Raw genomic sequence first — 19204 nt, forward strand, 5'->3', positions numbered from 1 at the left:
GACTAGTATCCTTTTATAGTAATACACTATAAGTGTATAGCTCTTCTGGGTTCCATGATCCTCCCAGTGAATACTTAAATCTGGGGATAGTCTTGGGGTCCCCTGACCACATGTCAACAATATTAAGTTGTGTGAAACACATTATAAGGGTCCAGAGTGATAGTACAGTGGGTAGGGCGTGCTCGCCTTGTAGGTGTCTGAGAGAAGCTTAATATCCAGCATTTCATATAGTTCCCCAAGCATTGCCAGGAGTAATCCTGGAACACAGAGTCAGGAGTAAACCCTGTGCAATGATGTGTCCTGAAAAAAAAAAAATCAGAAACAACTGATGACAAACATTAACTTTGATTCAGATACTTTGCTCCATTTTGGTTACTTTTTTTATATAAGCTCACAATAAACACAAACATTTAAATGTAGGTTAAAATAAACTTTTATTTTAAAATTTCATTAAATGTTAAGAGATTTATATATAATTCACAAATTTTTTAACAACTGTCAATCCTTGTCTAATTGTGATTCTTTCTATGCAGACTTAGAAATTTTGCAGCAACATAGGGTCAACAATGGATTTCATTTTTGAAAGCAACACAATGCTAACTGAAGGCAAAACAATGTTTAAAACTGAAGCCTTTGCATGCATGTAAATACTTAATCACTCGAATCTGTGTGTGTGAGATGCCAGGGACTGAATCCCGAGTCTCAGGCCCCCGACACACACAGGGCAACTGAGCTCTAGTCCCAGTCTCCATCCAGAATTTTTATCTCTCCGACAAAGTACTGGGAAAATGAACATTAAATTTCTTATTGAAGAAACCATGAATAGGTATTAGGTAAACTTCTCAAATTCATTCAGTATCTTAAAAATTACTTTCAGAAGCAGTGTCATTACAAGGTAATCATTGTATGTATGCGAATAGGATGAATGATAATCAAATTAACATTCAAAGGACAAAATAAATTTTCTGAAGAGCACCCCTGTTTTGTAAGAGATGTTAGAGAAGTCATTCTGAAGCTGAAGGCTAGAGAGACAGAATGATCATTCATTCTGTTTACAAGTGAGTAAAATTTCTTCAGTAGTGTTGTTGGAATCTAAAAAGAACAGACATACAGGTTTAAAATATGATGGCAACATATAAAAGTAGCCCTAAGTCATGGTCTCTGGGAGATACACTCTGTAGTTTAACCAAGACTGGCTCAGAATATTCAGTTCAAAAGCAACCTTCTTTCCCAAAAGAATAACTTCCCAAGTGCGGGATTAGAGAGCAGAACCCTAACTCGAAAGGGCCTTGGCTCAAAGCACAGTAACCAATTTGCTTCAAAGATCAGGAAGCAAAATCAGTGTCAAAGTGTTTGAAATCATAAGGAATTAAAAATTCAATGCTTTGAAAACTTCCCCTGAGCTAAGAATGTTTTTAATATACAGTCTCTAGTTAAAGTCAGATGCATTTCATCATTCCAAGTTGCATTTTTAAATGCTCTAATTCTTGGCGCTGAGGATGATCCTGTTTGTCTTGTACAGCACTAAGTGGTAGCCATTACATGTTTCATGGAGTTCTTTGGTGACGTGCAATCCTGCGAAAGTTGCCTTATTTTGTTCCCTGCCTCATACTCTTAGAATCTTCAAGTAATTTTCTTCAAGTAATTTTCAGAGGAGAAACCACAAGCCCATAATGAAGAACCAGGAGGCCGTCCTGAAAAGGTACACAGATGCAATTATTCAAAGTCAGTTCTATAAATAACCAAGCCAAAGCTGGTTCATTTTTCCTAATCCAAAATTGATGAGAGATTTCTTTTTTATTTAAAAGTCATTCTAGGGGCTGGAGTGATAGCACAGCGGGTAGGCTGTTTGCCTTGCACGCCGCCCGACCCGGGGTTCGATCCCCAGCATCCCATATGGTCCCCTGAGCATGGCCAGGAGTAGTTCCTGAGTGCATGAACCAGGAGTAACCCCTGAGCATTGTCGGGTGTGACCCTCAAAAAAAAGCAAAAAAAAAAAAATCATTCTATCTCCTGGCTCCCTCATGCTATTCTTCTGGGTGTTGCTGTCCACGGGTCACTCATCGTGGTATTCAGAAGGCCATGTAGGGTTGGAGCCAAACCGGAACCAAATCTTGCAAGGAATATGCGTAACAATTGAACCACATCCCTGCCTCCTCCCTAAAGGTCTCTATTTTCTGAAGGGTGGGTCAGAGGATTGGTTAACACCCAGCAGTGCTCAAGAGTCACTGAGGGTGGTGCTGGGATTAAACCAGGGTTGGCCACAGGCAAGGCAAGCATTGAACTCCACTCTTATTTCTCTAGCCCCCTCACTAAGGTTTTAAGACAATCTTGGGACACTTTTTAATGACAGTCTAAAATGCACCATAATCTTACTTCGTTAAGATTGTTCAATACAATCAAACTCTTTTTTGCTACCCAGAGTCAATATTAAGAAGCTTTTGTCTTACATGTGGCTGACTTAAGTTCAATCCCCAGCATCCCACATGGCCTCCTGAGCGCAGCGCCAGGAGTGGTCATTGAGCATTGCCGGGTGTGACTCAAACACGAAAACAATCGAAGAGCCAAAACTCTGCCATGTCCTCAGTATGGAGGGTAACGTAACCCGACAAAATGACTTCACATACTCCTGAGTCTTTCTGATCTGTCTGATTTCTTGGGTTTGACTTGATAGCAGAGGTTGCACTTCCTGCTATAAGCGCACAGGCTTTTAGTTGTGGAGTTCTCTGGGGGTCCCACCCCCTTTCTGTGGTGTCCACATATATCCTGCTGTGGTGCAGGCAGAAATACCCAGTGGTGCCAGGGACTGCATGGAGCAGAGTGCCAGCTCTGACAAGAGAACGAAGATCTTGCTCGGTGCATGTGAGAGACCAGGGATTTTAGCTTGTGCTATGCAGGTGCTCTAAGTCTGTATATTATTCCTCTGGGCTTCAAGGTTTCCCCTTGAGCATCACGGAGGTAGCTCAAAGGGCTGAAGCATATGCAAAGCATGCAGGAGCCCTGCTGCATGCCCTCTGAACATGACCTGGAGAACCCTCTCCTCCACAAAAAAAATAAGTAAAGCAAGACACTTGATAAGGTGCTTGCTTTGAATGCACCCAACCCAGATTTAAACCCCATCACCACATTTGGTCTCCTGAGTCCCAACAGGAGTGATCCCTGAGCACAGAGCCAGGAGTAAGCCTTGAGTACACTGATTGTAGTCCCAAAACCAAACAAATGAAAATAATGCTTTGGGGCTACAGAGATAATACATCGGAATACATCTGGTAAGGCACTTGCCTCGCATGTGGCTGAAGCAAGTTTGACCCCTGGCACCCTATATAGGTCCCCAAGTAGATCCCGTATCACTGTTGGGGATGGACCCCAAACGAAAAATAAATTAATAAGAAAAGCTTCTACAAAGCAGCTTAACCACAGAGAGAGCACATGCCTCATACGTATAAGGCCTGGAGTCAGCCCCTGGCACCACAAAAATGAGAAATGAAGGGGCCAGAGCGATAGTATGGTGGGGAGGGTGCTCATGTGCAGTCGACCTGGGTTTGACCCCTGGCATCCCATATGATCCCCAAGCACCACCAGGAGCGACTCCTGAGCAGAGCCAGGAGTAGCTGCTGAGCCCTGTCAGGTGTGCACCCCACGCCCACCCCCCTCCACCCCTCCCCCTGGCCAAAAGAGAGAGAGAAACGAAATGTCCTCATAGATATATTTGCCAAATCAATCTCAAAATGCTACTGCGCCATTCGAGAAAAAGGACAAGGCCTTTACAATCAGATTGCCTAGGGTCTGAACCCAGGCTCGTCCACTAACTCACACTGAGCAAATTATATAAATCTTGGTTTCCTTTTCTTTAAAATGGCAAATAATACCTGTCTTATATGTTATAAGCAATCAAAGTACTAATCATTCAGACCATTTAGAACAGTGTCTGACAAGCAGTAAGAATTCAACAAATTTTACTTCTCGTTACTATTTATAGGCAATACAAAACTCTTTTTATTAGGGGGTGAGCACTCCCAACTGGTGCTCAGGAAACCCAGCGCCCCTCCAGTGGTACTTGATGCCTCCAGGCCTGTACCCAGAGATTATTCAGGGGGCCATGAGTTGCAAAGATCCAACTGGGGTCAGTTGCATGCAAAGCATGCCCCTGAACCCCTGTACTGCCTTTCCAACCTCAGAAACCCTTTTGCCTCATTAAGGAACACAGGCCTGGGCTGGAGCGATAGTACAGCGGGTAGGGTGTTTGCCTTGCACGCGAATGACCCAGGTTCGATTCCCAGCATCCCATATGGTCCACTGAGCACCGCCAGGAGTGATTCCTGAGTGCAAAGCCAGGAGTAACCCCTGAGCATTGCCGGGTGTGACCGAAAAGCAAAAAAAAAAAAAAAAAAAAAGGAACACAGGCCTAAGAAAGCCAAACGCACCTGCATTGCTGCATCACCAATGGCGCGCCGAATTTCCCTGAGAGTCTGAAACCGCTCCAGCAAGTGATCACCGCAGATGATATCAACCTGGGGGAATGAGCGCATCAGATTGCTTTCCTGCTTCAGAAAGTCCTAGGAAAAGCTTAGGGAAAACTAGGGAGCTGGGCAACGGGGCTTGCAATCCAGCCAACCCAGGTTTAATCCCTGTCTTAATCCCCTGTGGTCTCAGAACCAGGAGCACTGCCAGGTGTGGCCCCCAGGGGGTAGGGTGGGGGTGAGGGGAAAGAAAAATCACTCCAACTCTTTCCACAGTGGATTTGTCTATCCTATTTGCATATTAAGTAAGAAAGATTTTACAAACAAGTAAAATTACATTTAACATATACCACATAAAAAGGCAAGGCATAGGGAAGTACATTTTTTGTCTGTTCATTGGTTTATGGACCATACCCGGTGCTGCTAGCGGACTACTCCCTGGGAAAGTACGTTTGCTTTGGCGGGTGTTGGGGCACAACTCTCAGTGCTCAGGCTTACTCCTCGCTCTGTGTTCAGGGGTTACTCTTGGAGGTCCTCAGGGACCAGCTGGGGTTCCGCGGATCCAAGAGGAGTTTGCTTTATGCAAGACAAGTGCCTTAAGCCCTGTACTATCTCTCCAGGTGCCCAGAAAGTACATTCAAAAAACGAGCATATAATAAAATTAATAAAGGGGTATTATAATGATTTATTTGTTTTTTGGGGGAGCCCCTCAAACACTGCTTGGGGATCCAGGGGCCAGTCCTTTTGGCCAATACTTTGCCAAAAGGACTGGACCATTTAATGCTTGGGATTCAGCCAAGGTGGTACTTGGGCCCAGCAGTACTTGGGGTCACCAGGTCTGCACCCAGCACTGCTGAAGGGGGCACGGCATGGAATTCCAGGCATCTGTTTGAGGTTCCTTACATGCAAGGCTTGTGCCCCTACCCCTGAGCCGGCTCCAGAAGCTTTCCCTTACTCACCGAGCACTGCCGGAGAGTCCCATAACACAAAACCCTTAGAGCTCATACCCTCAGCCTCTCCCTCACTTCCCCTCCCCCTGCCTCTGTTACTGGGCCACACCTGGTGTGCTTAGGGGACCATAAGGGACACCAGGGACTGCATGCAGGTCAGCCGAGTGCAAGGCAAACGCCCTGCCCACATACTATCACACCAGCACGATACAGTACATCAAATATTATTAAAGTTGGGGTGGGAATCACCCTGTACAATATTCAATTAGCATTTATACTGTCTACTAATATTATAAAACTGAAGGCATTGCCTGAAATTATATTTGGGGTCTTTTTTGGTGGATGACATGGTGAAGGGCAGGGTAGGTCCATAACCCACACCTGGATGTGCTCAGGGCTTACCCCGACTCTGCTCAGGAACCCCTCCTGGTGGTCCACAGGGACTGACTCTATGTGCTGCCGGGACCAAATCCAGGCTGGATACATGCAAGGCAAGTTCCTCTAACTACTGGACTCTCTCTGGCCAGCTTAAATTCTAGAGATGACACTTCAATGTGCTAAAGGTAATTTCTGACAGCATTGCTTATTCTTTCATATGAATGTCACTACCTGACAAGCTGGATCAAGACCCATTTTCCTTCTGAGGAATTTTTCTACATGCCCGATAGTTGCTTCTCCTGAAACTCGGACAAACTTCTTTTCCAATGGCTACAAAAAAAAATAAAAAAAGAGAGAGAGAGAAAACCAATTTTAGGTTAAAAAAATGTATATATAATGCATAAAGCTTAAGGCAAATCCTATAGAAAAGATATTTTAATATCCCTATAGTCTTAATGATTTAATACATGATAAAGCTTAACATAAAGCTTAGAATTAGGTTCACTGGGAGAGAGAGAAAACCCAAGGTAAAATGTGTTTTAAAAATACTTTCTTCAACTGAAAAATGGAAAAACACGAAAGGGCTATAAATGTAAGATCTATTTAATTACAATGTATGTTTCTCATCTGAATCCCAATTTATTCTGTTTTGCTCGGGTTTGGGGATCATACCCAGCAGTGCTCAGGGCTTACTCCTGGGTATGCACTCAGAAATCACTTCTGGCGGGCTTGGGGGACCACATGGGACGCCAGGGATCAAACTTGGGTCAGCTGCGTGCAAGGCAAGTACCTAATCACTTTATTATTGCTCTGGTCCCTGAATCCTGATTTAAACCTATGAGGCAAACTAAGAAATATACAGATATTTGATTAGTAAATTACATTCATTTTTAAAATACGAGCCTCACTATTACATCTATAAAAAGCTACTATCTTTATAGAAATAAATTTATTGATAAAATTATACACAGTCTGGGATATGCTTCAAAGTTAAATGGGAGGACAAATATTAAAATACAGATGAAGAGCATGACCATGAGTTGGTAGCTGCTGGAGCTGAGTGACGTATACATGGCAATTTGTGTTACTATTCTATTTTCATATTAACTGAAAAATGCCCATAATAAAGAGATTTCTTTTTTAAGCAGAAAAGTGGATGTGACTTGACCAGAGTTTGGTTCCTGGTACCGCTTAGGCTCCCCTGAGCTGCCAGGAGTGATCCCTTGGCAGAGACCGGGAATAAGCCCTGAACCCCACCAGGTGTGGCCCCAAAACTGTATCAAAGAACACGGGAAACTTTTAGGAAACCCAGAAGAATATTTGTCTAGCATTAGCAGGCGAGGAAGCCCAGGAAGGCTACCAAGAGGGTTTATACAGGCTAAGCTCTATTTATGCTCATTATAGAGCTCCACTGTCTAAATTCTTGGGAACTCTCTATCTCTGTAAAAGCTAATCCAAGTTAGCTAGCACTCAATAACGTACAGAACAGAATTAAGAAATGAAACCTGTATCCGAAGACAACACAAAGTGCCAGAGCAAGAGCTTTGCATGGGGGAGCCCCCAGTCCAACTCCCAACACCTCTGGGCGTGAGCTCTAGCAGTTCTGGGTAGCACTGTAGGACTGTCCTCCCGTTGTTCATCTATTTGCTTGAGCAGACCCAGTAACGTCTCCATTGTGAGACTTGTTGTTACTGTGTTTGGCATTTCGAAAATGTCACTGGTAACTTTGCCAGGCGGGCAAGATACTCTCAGTAGCTTGCCGGGCTCTCCGAGAGGGGTGGAGGAATCAAACCCGGGTCGGCCGGGCCGGCTGCGTACAAGGGAAATGCCCTTCCACTGTGCTATCACTCCAGCCCGAGCACTTCCAGGTATGGCCTATAAAGCAGAAAAGAACAGAACTGGTCTTGTCTTTCAAAGGTAGGAATCGTTTGGTTTGGTTTGGTTGGCTTTTTGGGCCACACCCAGTGGTGCCCATGGGTTACTATTGGCTTTGTGTTCAAAAATCACCCCTGGTGATGCTTGGGGACCATATGGGATGCCAGAGACAGAACCCAGGGCGGCTACTGCTACACTATCACTCCGGCTCCTCAAAGGTTGGATTTTCACATGGTCATTCTTGGCGTCCATATCCCAGTCTCACAAGTAACAAGATTTGGGGCCGGAGTGGTAGTATACATGGCAGGGCATTTGCCTTGCATGTTGTCAAGCCAGGTTTGATCCCTGGCACACATGGTTCACACATGGTTCCCTGAACCAGCCAGGAGTGATCCTTGAGCACAGAGTCAGGAGTGAATATCACTGGGTGTTGCCCCAAAATGAAACAAAACAAACAACAATATTTCTAAGAGTTTATCTTACAGTGATTCAATTAAAAAAGTAAAAAAAAGGACATGTTAAATAACACTAAAGATGCAACAGCTAAGCCCAATCTGTAAGAAACTATAAACAATTCCATTTTATGAACTGCAAAAAAGAAAAAAAAAGGAAAAATATACAGAATTATAAAGCTAATATCTACCTATAATGTGTGATCTTTATTTGGATTCTGTATCAATCTTTAGAAAAGAAAATTATAGGGGCTGGAGCGATAGCACAGCAGGCAGGGAGTTTGCCTTGCACGCGGCTGACCCGGGTTCAATTCCCAGCATCCCATATGGTCCCCTGAGCACTGCCAGGAGTGATTCCTGAGTGCAGAGCCAGGAGTAACCCCTGTGCAACGCCTGGTGTGACCCAAAAAGCAAAAAAAAAAAAAAAAATGATAAACGTACAAGATTGTTACAGAAACTGAAGAGATAGCACAGGGTTAAGGCAGTGCCTTGCATGTAGCCATACCTGGAACCCTGATTCAACCCCTGGCATGACACTGCACCCTGAACACTGCAGCAATGCAACGCCTAAGTACAAAAGCAGGAACAGCCCCAGGGTACAGCTGAGTGACCCCCCCCCCATCCAAATGAAAATGAAAAATGTATGGGGCCAGAGAGTTAGCACAGGGGTTGAAATATGTCTTGTACCCCACTGACCTCAGTTCTAATCCTGGGCACCACAAATGGTCCCCCATGCACTGCCAGGGTCACTCCTAAGCACAGAGCCGGGAAAAGCCCCTAATACCTGTGTGTGGCCCAATCCCACCCCCCCACTCCCCATAAAAGAGGGGGCCAGAAAGACAGGACAGGAGCTAGGATGCTTGTCTTGCACGCAACCAGCCCTGGTTCAGTTTCTAACACTGCATATGGTCCCCCAAGCAGTGCCAGGAGCAATCCTTGAGCACAGGGTCAGGAGCAGCCTCTAAGAACTGGCAGGTTAACCCCCACCCCCACCCCAAAAAAACAAGTATCTCACTGGCTCAGGGATGGAGCACAAGTCTCAGATGTAGCAGGCCCCGGGCTTGTTCCCTGGCATCATATAAAAATTTTTAAAAATCACATGTATTTTTTTTCTTAGGCCACTGTCCTGAATTATTAACAAATTTCTACTTAGGTCTTTTCTTTATAAACCTGTCACAGAAGAATATGAATCAATTTATCTCCTATTTCAGCAACTTTCACTTATTAAAAACATGATCATATTAAAGCCTACTTCCAAGTGATTAATAATCTGGCAAACTCATGTCCAACAGAATCCTTTTGTGATATGAATGAGAAATATAAAGTTAAAATACCTTGAAATGTCCCGTGCCTTCATTAGCACTGAAAAACGAGAGCAAAATTAATAAGATACTTCATATGGTTAATCACTTAACAAAAGAAAACATCAATATAAATATTTAAGGAACATCCATTTAATTTTACAAAAGGTCCTAACCCTTCAGGAAACAAACAAAGCTAATTGACATTTCTGCCACCTACTGGTAAGGCATAGCAGTTTCATCCTGTATTTCAGTACTTTGTAGCCATTAAGGATTAAAAAAGTGCTAAAAAGTTTAGTATATAAAAAATAAACACACGAAAGTATATAAACATCCCTATTTTCACATTATAACAGACAAAATCTCTGAGCACAGAGCCAAGAGTAAGTCCACAATAGATTCCTGCACTCTCCAAGATGTTACTGAAAATGCTTAGTTCCTACTGTGCACTGGTGGTAAAAGCTACATCTCCCAAAAATGCTTTTTAACAAATATACATTTCAACTTTTGATTAGAAATTAAAATCAAACAGTCACTGTCCTCCCATTGTTCATTGATTTGCTCGAGCGGGCCCAGTAACATTGTGAGACTTGTTACTGTGTTTGGCATATCAAATATGTCATGGGGAGCCTGCTAGACTTTGCGTGCGGGCGAGATACTCTCGGTAGCTTGCTGGGCTCTCCGAGAGGGGTGGAGGAATCGAACTCGGGTCGGCTGTATCGGCCGCATGCAAGGCAAACGCCCTACCCACTGTGCTAATATCATGAAAAGTAAAAGTAAGGCCTGTTTTGCAAGTCTCTCTTTTTTTTTTTTTAAATTACCTTAGAACAAGGGCTGGAGCGATAGCAGCAGGTAGGGTGTTTGCCTTGCATGCAGCCAACCCGGATTGATTCCTCCATCCCTCTCAGAGAGCCGGGCAAGCTGCCGAGAGTAACCCGCCCGCATGGCAGAGCCTGGCAAGCTCCCCGTGGCGTATTGGATATGCCAAAAACAGTAACAACAAGTCTCACAATGGAGATGTTACTGGTGCCCGCTTGAGCATTGAAGAGGCCAGGAGGAGGAAATGACTGAGAAGAAAAATAGTCATCAGCTTCTAGAAAGAGTGCTCAAACGGCTGAGTTTATGCATTGCATGTGGGAGGACTAGGATTGGTCCCTGACAGTGAGCACTACCTGTGCTGGGCATAGCCCCTCAGCACCAATACTGGGCGTGGCCCAAAAAACAAAACCAAACTGAAAAATGATCAGTGACATAAAACCTAAAATCTGGACTTTCCCAGGAAGGGAACAGAGATAGTACCGGGGTTAAGGTGCTTGTCTTGCAATGCTGCCATCATAGAATTGGTCTAGATCCCATATATGGTTCTCCCAGCAACGCGCAGGGTCACTCCTAAGCACGAAGCCAAAAGCAGCCCTTGAGCACCACCAGTGTTTGGTATGGCCCCCAAACCCAAAAGGGAGTTTGAGAGCGGAAGAGATGACTCTAAGGGCTTAAGCACATGCTTGTCATGCTGGACCCCAGATTCAAGCCTGGAGACCATATGGTCTTCTGAGCACTAGGCTGGGAGTGACCCCAAGCACCATACCTAGGGCAGAATGGCCAAAAACACTGTAGAGCATGGCCTCCAAACAAACAAAAAATAGTGTAACACTGACTACTGAGGATAACTTACTTAATGCTGCAGTATAACTTACATACACCATACGCTCCAGTGCTTGAAGGGGTTTATATGAATTTGAAAATTCACCCAACTACTCGAGAAAATATGGCAAAATTCGGGGCTGGAGCAATAGCACAGCGGGTAGGGCGTTCGCCTTGCACGCAGCCAACCTGGGTTCGATTCCCAGCATCCCATATGGTCCCCTGAGCACGGCCAGGGGTAATTCCTGAGTGCAGAGCCAGGAGTAACCCCTGTGCATATGACCCAAAAAGAAAAAAAAAATAGGGCAAAATTCAATGAAGTTGTTGAAGACAAATATCTTTTTTTTTTTTGGGGGGGGGAGGTGATCACATCCAGCAATGCTCAGGGGCTACTTAGGGGCTACTCCTGGCTCTGGACTCAGGAATTACTCCTGGTGGTGCTTGGGGGGGCCATATGGGATGCTGGGGATCGAACCTGGGTCAGCTGCGTGCAAGGCAAACACCCTACCTGCTGTACTATTGCTCTGGCCCAAAACAAACATATCTTAAGACTCATATTTATGTTCTTTTCTTTTTTTTTTTCTGGAGTCACACACAGCGATGCTCAGGGGTGACTTGTGGCTCTGCACTCAGGAATTACTCCAGGCAGTGCTCAGGGGCTCATACGCGATGCCGGGGATCGAACCTAGGTTGGCCACGTGCAAGGCAAATGCTTTCCTCACTGGACTATCATTCCAGCCCCAAGACTCATATATTATGTTCTTTGAGAATGATCTCAGGTATATACAAGGAGATAGTTTATAAAACTTAAATTAGAAACCTAAATATTCAGTAGAAGGTATTTTAGGCAATTTTAATATGATATATATTATATCTATCAATGATGAGAATGAATGCTATAAATTCAAAACGGATGAAACCCAGGGGCCAGAATGATAGTATAGTGGGAAGGGCGTTTGTTTTGCACACCTGCCAACGTGGGTTCGATCTCCGGTATCCCATATGGTCCCCCAAGCACCTCCAGGAGCAATTCCTGAGAATAGAGCCAGGGGTAAGACCTGAGTATCGCCAGGTCTGGCCAAAACCAAAACCAAACAAAAATACCCCAAAATCAAGATGGATGAAACCCGTAATATTGAGTGAAAAACTAAGTTGGAAAACAGTATAACATTAAAATGTCTGAGACATAAAAAAATTAAAAATAAAAAAAAATAGTTACACATTGCTTAGGATTATATACATGGGAAATGTTAATAATAGAAATGTCATCACCACTTTTAGGAGACTCATCATTAATGTCTAAGGGAAAGGGGAGTGAGCAGGAAGAGTCAGCTACGGTGTCAGCTTAGTTAACATGGTTTATTTCTTTTGTGGTGGTACTGAGGGAAGCATAATTAAATTTTTTTTTTTTTTAGTTTTTTGGGCCACATCCGACTGTACTCAGGGCTTACTCCTGGGTCTGCGCTCAGGGAATCACTGCCACTGGACTGAACTTGGATCAGTCACATGTAAGACAAGAGCCCTACCCACAGAACCATCTCTCCAGCCAAAGCATGATAATATATCTTACGCCAAATGATGAAGATGAAAGTGGTCATTTTATCTTCAGACCTGTTCTAAAGTCTCATGCATTTTAGAAAGAACTTTATTATATAAAGTATTTATTTATATGTTATAACAACTATATATATTATTAATTATAATATTAAGGTGAAGATGTAGATGGTCAAGGTACTCACCCAATAAACTCTAGTAATAAAGACATATCAAGTTCAGGTGGAATCCGAAACACTGATTCCAAGACTTTCTTAGATCTTCCTTTGCTTGACGGAACTGGCTGTGGAACAGCTATTCGATAGCAACAAGCCCCCACCCCCCAAAAAAAAAAATTGAGTTAGAATAAAAATTTCAGACGACTATGATATTATATGACTGTGTTGACAACTGAAAAGACTGTATGGTGGGAACCAAGGGGCTGACAGCATGCTGGCCTGGGTTCAGCCCGAGACGTGATGCCAAGCACAGAGCCAGGAGTCGCCAGGTATACCCCAATATCAAACAAAAATAAACCGCAGCAACAAGAACAACAACAACAAACACTGCAAAGCACTCAATTTTGAATAACTTCAATCTGTTAGTGAAATCCATTCAGTAAGTCTGGGGACCATTCCTAGTGGAGGGCAGAGTATGAGGCTGGTTTCTCAGTCCACAGAGATTCTCTTAACAGCAGCAATTGTTGTAAATAATTTTTAATAGCCAGAACTATAAGCCAGAGACTCATGCTGAGCACTTTATGTGCATCATCTCATTTAAATCTCATGCTAGGGGCTGGAGAGATAGAATAAGGGTTAAAGCACTCGCCTTGCATGGAGGGGCAGGTAGGTTTGATCCCCAGCACTGCATATGGTCCACCTGAGCACGACAAGGAGTGACTCCTGATCCAAGGGCCAGAAGTAGCCCCTGAACATGGCCAGGTGTGCGTGGGGGGGGGCTGGGGGGACCCCCCAATGAATCCCATGATATGAGCTACTTTTTTTTAACTATAAAGAAACCAAGATAAGGCTGCGAGAGATAGTACAGTGGGCAGGGCACTTGCATTCTGGTCAACTCAGGTTTCCTGAGAGCAGTGCCAGGAGTAACCTCTGAGCACCGCCGACTGTACCCCCAAAACAAACAAACCAAAAAACAAAATAAGGGGGCTGGAGTGATAGCCCAACAGGTAGGGCGTTTGCCTTGCGCACGGCCGGGTTCGATTCCCAGCATCCTACATGGTCCCCCAAGCACCGCTGGGAGGAATTCCTGAGTGCATGAGCCAGGGGTGACCCCTGTGCATTGCCAGGTATGACCCAAAAAAGCTAAGGGAAAAAAAAATATGGTAGGGAGGTGGCTCAAAGAGTGAAGTGAAGAGAATGTGACTTTGATGCTCAAGCAGTAGCTGTGGGAATGGCCCCAGCACCACCGGGTGTGGCCCCAAAACAACAAATCTGAAATAACACTAGAGTGCAATTAGGAAATTAGCTTAAAGAAAGAGGAAGAACCGGTATTAAAATTCAAATCTAAGTTCTGTACTACGACATTACCATCAGCACAAAAACTACTTCAGCAGTTCCTGTGTTCCAGACACGTTTTAAGTGCTTTGCATTGCTCAAAGTAATTTGCTAGAGTCGTACAACTAGTACACTGGCAGAGCAAGATCAAAATCAATCTAGTTCCAGAACCTCTACCCTTTAATTCTTACAATTAAATTGGATTAACCTTTTTATTTGGGGGAGGGAGGAGAGGATCATTAAATAACCAGCTAGAACCAAAAAGTACTCAAAGGGAGTAAATTCTTATTAAATTAGTATCTTTAATCTACAAAAACATTATGAGATATATGTATATATTTATACACACCAAAACTTACCAGGTTTAGGTACTTCTAGACCTCTTTCTTTATAGAAATCATGCATTTGCTTTTTTTCTCCTAAAAAAATGATAAAACACAGACTAAATTACACTTCAAAGGTTACTAGTGGAATCAGCAGATAGTAATTCACAGCTAGTAATAAAAGAAACTTACTTTCCTCTAGATTGATCACTAATTTGTACACTATGTCTTGTAACTGCCGGTCCAACCTAATAAAAGGAAATGAAGAAAAAGACCTCAGAATTCAGAAAAATGAATTTTGATTTAGTGATCCTCTCCATAAAACAAATAATCTCCTTTCTCAGAAATTAATTACTTTTCTTGATTTTTTTTTCTTTGTTTTGGGGCCACACCAGGCAATGCTCAGGGTTTACTCCTGGCTCTCAGGAATTACCCCTGCATGGACTCACATGGGATGTTGGGGGGGTGAACCCAGGTCGGCAAGGCAAATACTCTACCAGCTGTACTACTGCTTTAAAAAAACTCATTTAAAATGAGTTACTTTTGGTTAGCACCACAAAGATACAATTCACCTGAGAACCCTAAGTAATAATATGTATTCATAATTATAACTAATCAGACTCTTGAGCAGTTCACCAAATTGTTCCATGTCTACTGGTTTTATATCCTTAAAAGGGTTGTTTGTTTGTTTGTTTTTGCTTTTGGGCCACACAAGGTAGAGATCATGACTTATTTTTGGCTCAGGGAATCAGTTCTGATGGGACTGGGGTACCAGGGATCGAACCCAGGTCAGCCACATGCAAGGTAAGCACCTAGCCTGCTGTACTATATCTCTGGCCCCAGAAGGCAAGCTTTGATAGGAAGGAAAGACAGCTCAACCCAGCTGAGAGCAATCTCTGTATGCAGGAGGCCTGGGTTTGGCACCACAAATGGTCCTCTGAGCACTGCCAGGTACAACTCCCGAGCCCTGAACTGAGAGAGGCCCCAAATGAAAACAAACAAAAAAAAAGGATCTTGAGAGCAGAGATTGCATGTTAAACTTCCACTGCAAAGCACCCTTCTATAAAGGTAGTAAAATAACAGTATTTGTTGAATGAAAACAATCCACTTTTAGGCATTTTTCTTCCTGAAGGAAACTAAACAAGAAATGTAAATCTGATTACCAAGCCACAATGACCTATTTCAAAGATAAGTTTAGAACTAACTTTTATTTATTTTTTGCTTTTTGGGACACATCCAGAAATGCTCTGAGGTTACTCCTGGCTCTGCGCTCAGGTATCACTCCTGGCAGTGCCAGGGGACCATATGGGATGCCAGGAATTGAACCTGGGTCGACCACGTGCAAGACAAACGCCCCATCCGTTGTTCTACTGCTGTGGTCCCTAGATCTTACTTTCAGAAAATAAAGTTTTAGGAGCCAAAGAGATAGTACATGGATTAGGGGCTTGCCTTGCATATAGCTGACCAAAGTTTGATCCCTAACACCCCCTATAGCAGACTGAGCCACCAGGAGTGATCTTTGAATGCTGAGCCAGGAATAAGTCCTGAGCAAAACTGGGTGTGGCCCAAAACCAAAAAAATAAAATAGAATTTTAAATATACTAAAAAATGGCAAGCTTAAATCAGCTTCATTAACTTGAGTGGAGAAATTCAAATCCTCAGAAAAAGAAGACTGTACCGTTTTCCTTTTGTTCAATTCCTAGCAAATATTATGGTGCCTGGTACACAGCAAGTACTCTTTTATGGGGGGGTGGGGAGAGGGGTCATTTGGGCCACACCCAAGGAAGCTCAGGGATTTCTGCATTCAAGAATTATACCTGGGGGGGGAGGGGCCGGAGCAATAGCACAGCGGGTAAGGCATTTGCCTCGCACCCAGCCCACCTGGGATCGATTCCCAGCATCCCATATGGTTCCCTGAGCACCGCCAGGGGTAATTCCTGAGTGCAGAGGAGCCAGGAGTAACCCCTGTGCATTGCCAGGTGTGACTCAAAAAAAAAAAAAAAACCCTGAAGGTGCTCAGGAGTTCACACACAAGTCCACATACAAGCAAGCACTACAAAAGTACTGCTTACTGTACTATCACTCTGGAACCCTAGTTAAGTACTCTCTGAATTTCCTTCCAGGATGTAGAGCAGTTCTCTTCTTTTAGATAGGTCAAGAATTGATTCCCAGCTATTCAACTTCAGACTTTCAGAGAAGCAGAATACATAAAACACAAATCTTACTTTTATATTTTTTCTTACCTTATGTTATAAAGAGGTTGAGTCTGATGCACTACTATGTTGCATTTTGGACATCTGTTGCTATAGTAAAAATGTCTTACAATGCAGCTTTTACAAACTGTTGAAAAAGCAAATGTTCAAATTAGGTGCCTGTGAGACATTTCAAAAAATGTCACGTTAATGCAGAAATGTGAGCAGTATGCTTACAGGTATGAAGACATTCTGTAATGGTGGTCGCATCTATCAAGTAACCTTTGCAAATGGAACACAAGATGTACGGGGTCAGCTCAGAGAGATTAATCAGACGCTGGAAATGCAATGGAAACAGCTTTAAAAAACAAATCTTTGTCCTCCTGAATTCTTTAAACCTGTAATCCCAAATTCGCATTATAACGAAGTGCAATGTACTTTGCAACATAGAAACATAGTACCTTTAACGTTTCGAAAGTTACAGAAAAAAATAACAATGTAAACTAAAGTTTCAAATACTACGTTTAAAATGAAAAAAAAAAAAAAAAGACATTGCCAGGGCGCCTAAGCGGTGGAAGCGATGGTTGCCGCGGGTAGCGCACTTTCCTCGCATGCCCCAACGCGGGGTTAGATCCTCCGCATCCCAAATGGTCCCCTGAGCACTGCCAGGAGTGATTCTTGAGTGCCGTGCCAGGAATAACCCCTGAGCATCGCCGGGTGTGGCCCTCCAAGCAAACAAACAACACTGCCACATGAAAAGCATCTTTATAAATTAAAAAGCCCGGAAAACTTTCCCAATGTTGATGTTAAGACAACTGTGGCTAAGCGATGTACGTTATTTATTTTGGTTTGGGGAGCCACACCCGGCGGTGCTCTGGGCTTCCTCCTGGCAGGATCTGGGGCGGGGGCGGGGGGGGAAGCCTAGGAAGTGTCGGAGATGGAACCCGAGTCAGCCGCGTGCAGGACCAACGGCCCGCGCGTTCTACTATCGCTCCGGCCCCGCTTTACCTAAGTTACAAGCCACCACGTTAGAGAAGAACAAACTAGGGGCGGCCGAGACGCAGAAATGAGCACAGCCGGGCAGGACGCCTGCCGTGCACGCGGCTACCCGGAGTTACTAGATCACGCCCTGGGGGGGGGGGGGTCCCCCCGCGAGCCCCACCAGGAGCGACCCCGGTGCATAGAGCCAGGAGCAAGCCGAATGGGCACCGATGCGTGCGCGCGCGCCCCCCGCCCAAACCAGAGAAAGAAAAGAAAAGAAAAAAGGAAAGGAAAGAAAAGAAAAGAACACAGATCGCTCTTCCAAGAGGCACCGGCTGGGTGGGACTGTTTCCCCCGGGAGGGAAACCTTCATCCTCCCCACCCAAGTGCGCTCCTGCGGGGCGGCACGCGGGAGCCTCGGGGAGGGTGGTACAGAGCCCGCGGCGGGACCGCCCAGGAGATGCGCAGGAAGTTTCCCTACACCCGCGGGCAGGAACTAAGCGGCGGGGTCGCAGCGCCGGTCCCCACGGGTCCCCGCGGGCCGCGCGTCCCCGCCGCCCCCCAGCACCTCCTCCTCGTCCTCGGAGTCCGGCCGCCCCCCTTCCAGCCTCAGCGAGAAGTGGCTCATCTCCTCCTCCTCCTCCTCCTCTTCCTCCTCCAGCTCCTCGTCCTCCTCCAACTCCTCGTCGTCGTCCTCGAAGCGGCCCCGCAGCCGGCCCAGGCTGCGCTCGGGCTCCAGCTCGGGGGGCCGCGAGCCCGAGCAGCCGGGCGCCCCCGCCTCGGACGGGCGCGGCGGGGCCTCCTCCCCCTCGGCCGGCGCCGGCGTGAGGGCGGGAGGGGACACGGGGGGCGGGGGCGGCATGGCCGCGGCGGCCGCCCCCTCGCCGCCTCTCGCCGAGCCCCCGTTGCCCGTGGCCATCGCCGACACCACCCCCCCTCCCCGGCACGAGACGCCCGGCGCGCCCGGGTAGCGCGGGAGCTCGGCCGGCCCGACCCTCCCTCCCAATGCGCAGGCGCCCGGCCTGCACGGCCCGCCGGGAAATGTAGTTCGCGGCTTCGCACCCGCGGTGGGGTGGACCCCCGCGCTAACTGAGCGACCCCGGGACCTAAGGGAGGGGCTCGCTGGAGGCGGCAGGGAAACTTCACTCCGTCTGCCTGTTGGAAGTCTTTGTTCAGGGCCTTTGTTTGCACTTAGGAAGCACTTTACATGTTCTTGCCATTCAAGTATAGATGACATACAATGTTACCTTTGCAGGTTTACGTTTTTAACACAAGGGCAGATCACAAGATACATCCCATTAAGTCTAAGCAACTTTTTAAACTTTTCCATGCTATCTTCTTGCCCACATCCCCCGACTGTACCCTACATCTCCAAGACTTACTTGTTTCGTAAGTACCTTTTTGCTCCTCTTCACCCCTTTAACCCATCCCCGACTCCCGTTCTCTCCTGCTCTCTGTACCTATGAGTGTTTTGTTTTTTTGTTTTTTGGGTTTTGTTTTGCTTTTTTGGGGGGGTCACACCCAGTGATGCACAGGGGTTACTCCTGGCTCATGCTTGGCAGCCTTCAGGAGACCATATGGGATGCTAGGAATCGAACCTGGTC

The 19204-nt window shown here is 45.4% G+C and overlaps 1 protein-coding gene across 1 annotated transcript; it reads right to left on the reverse strand.

Moving 5' to 3' along the window:
- Window positions 1-416: 416 nt before the first annotated feature.
- PCGF6 (polycomb group ring finger 6) lies at window positions 417-18572 on the reverse strand. Its single transcript, XM_056120627.1, has 10 exons — window positions 18169-18572; window positions 16857-16956; window positions 16671-16767; window positions 14620-14675; window positions 14464-14523; window positions 12797-12905; window positions 9450-9477; window positions 6020-6118; window positions 4425-4511; window positions 417-1694 (listed from the first exon to the last, which is right to left on the reverse strand). The coding sequence occupies exons 1-10, from the start codon at window positions 18517-18519 to the stop codon at window positions 1638-1640; spliced, it is 1044 nt and encodes a 347-aa protein (XP_055976602.1). The 5' UTR covers window positions 18520-18572; the 3' UTR covers window positions 417-1637.
- Window positions 18573-19204: the final 632 nt, after the last annotated feature.

This window comes from Sorex fumeus, unplaced genomic scaffold (genome assembly GCF_029834395.1).
Source record: "Sorex fumeus unplaced genomic scaffold, SorFum_2.1 ptg000043l, whole genome shotgun sequence".
Classification (NCBI taxonomy): Eukaryota; Metazoa; Chordata; class Mammalia; order Eulipotyphla; family Soricidae; genus Sorex; species Sorex fumeus.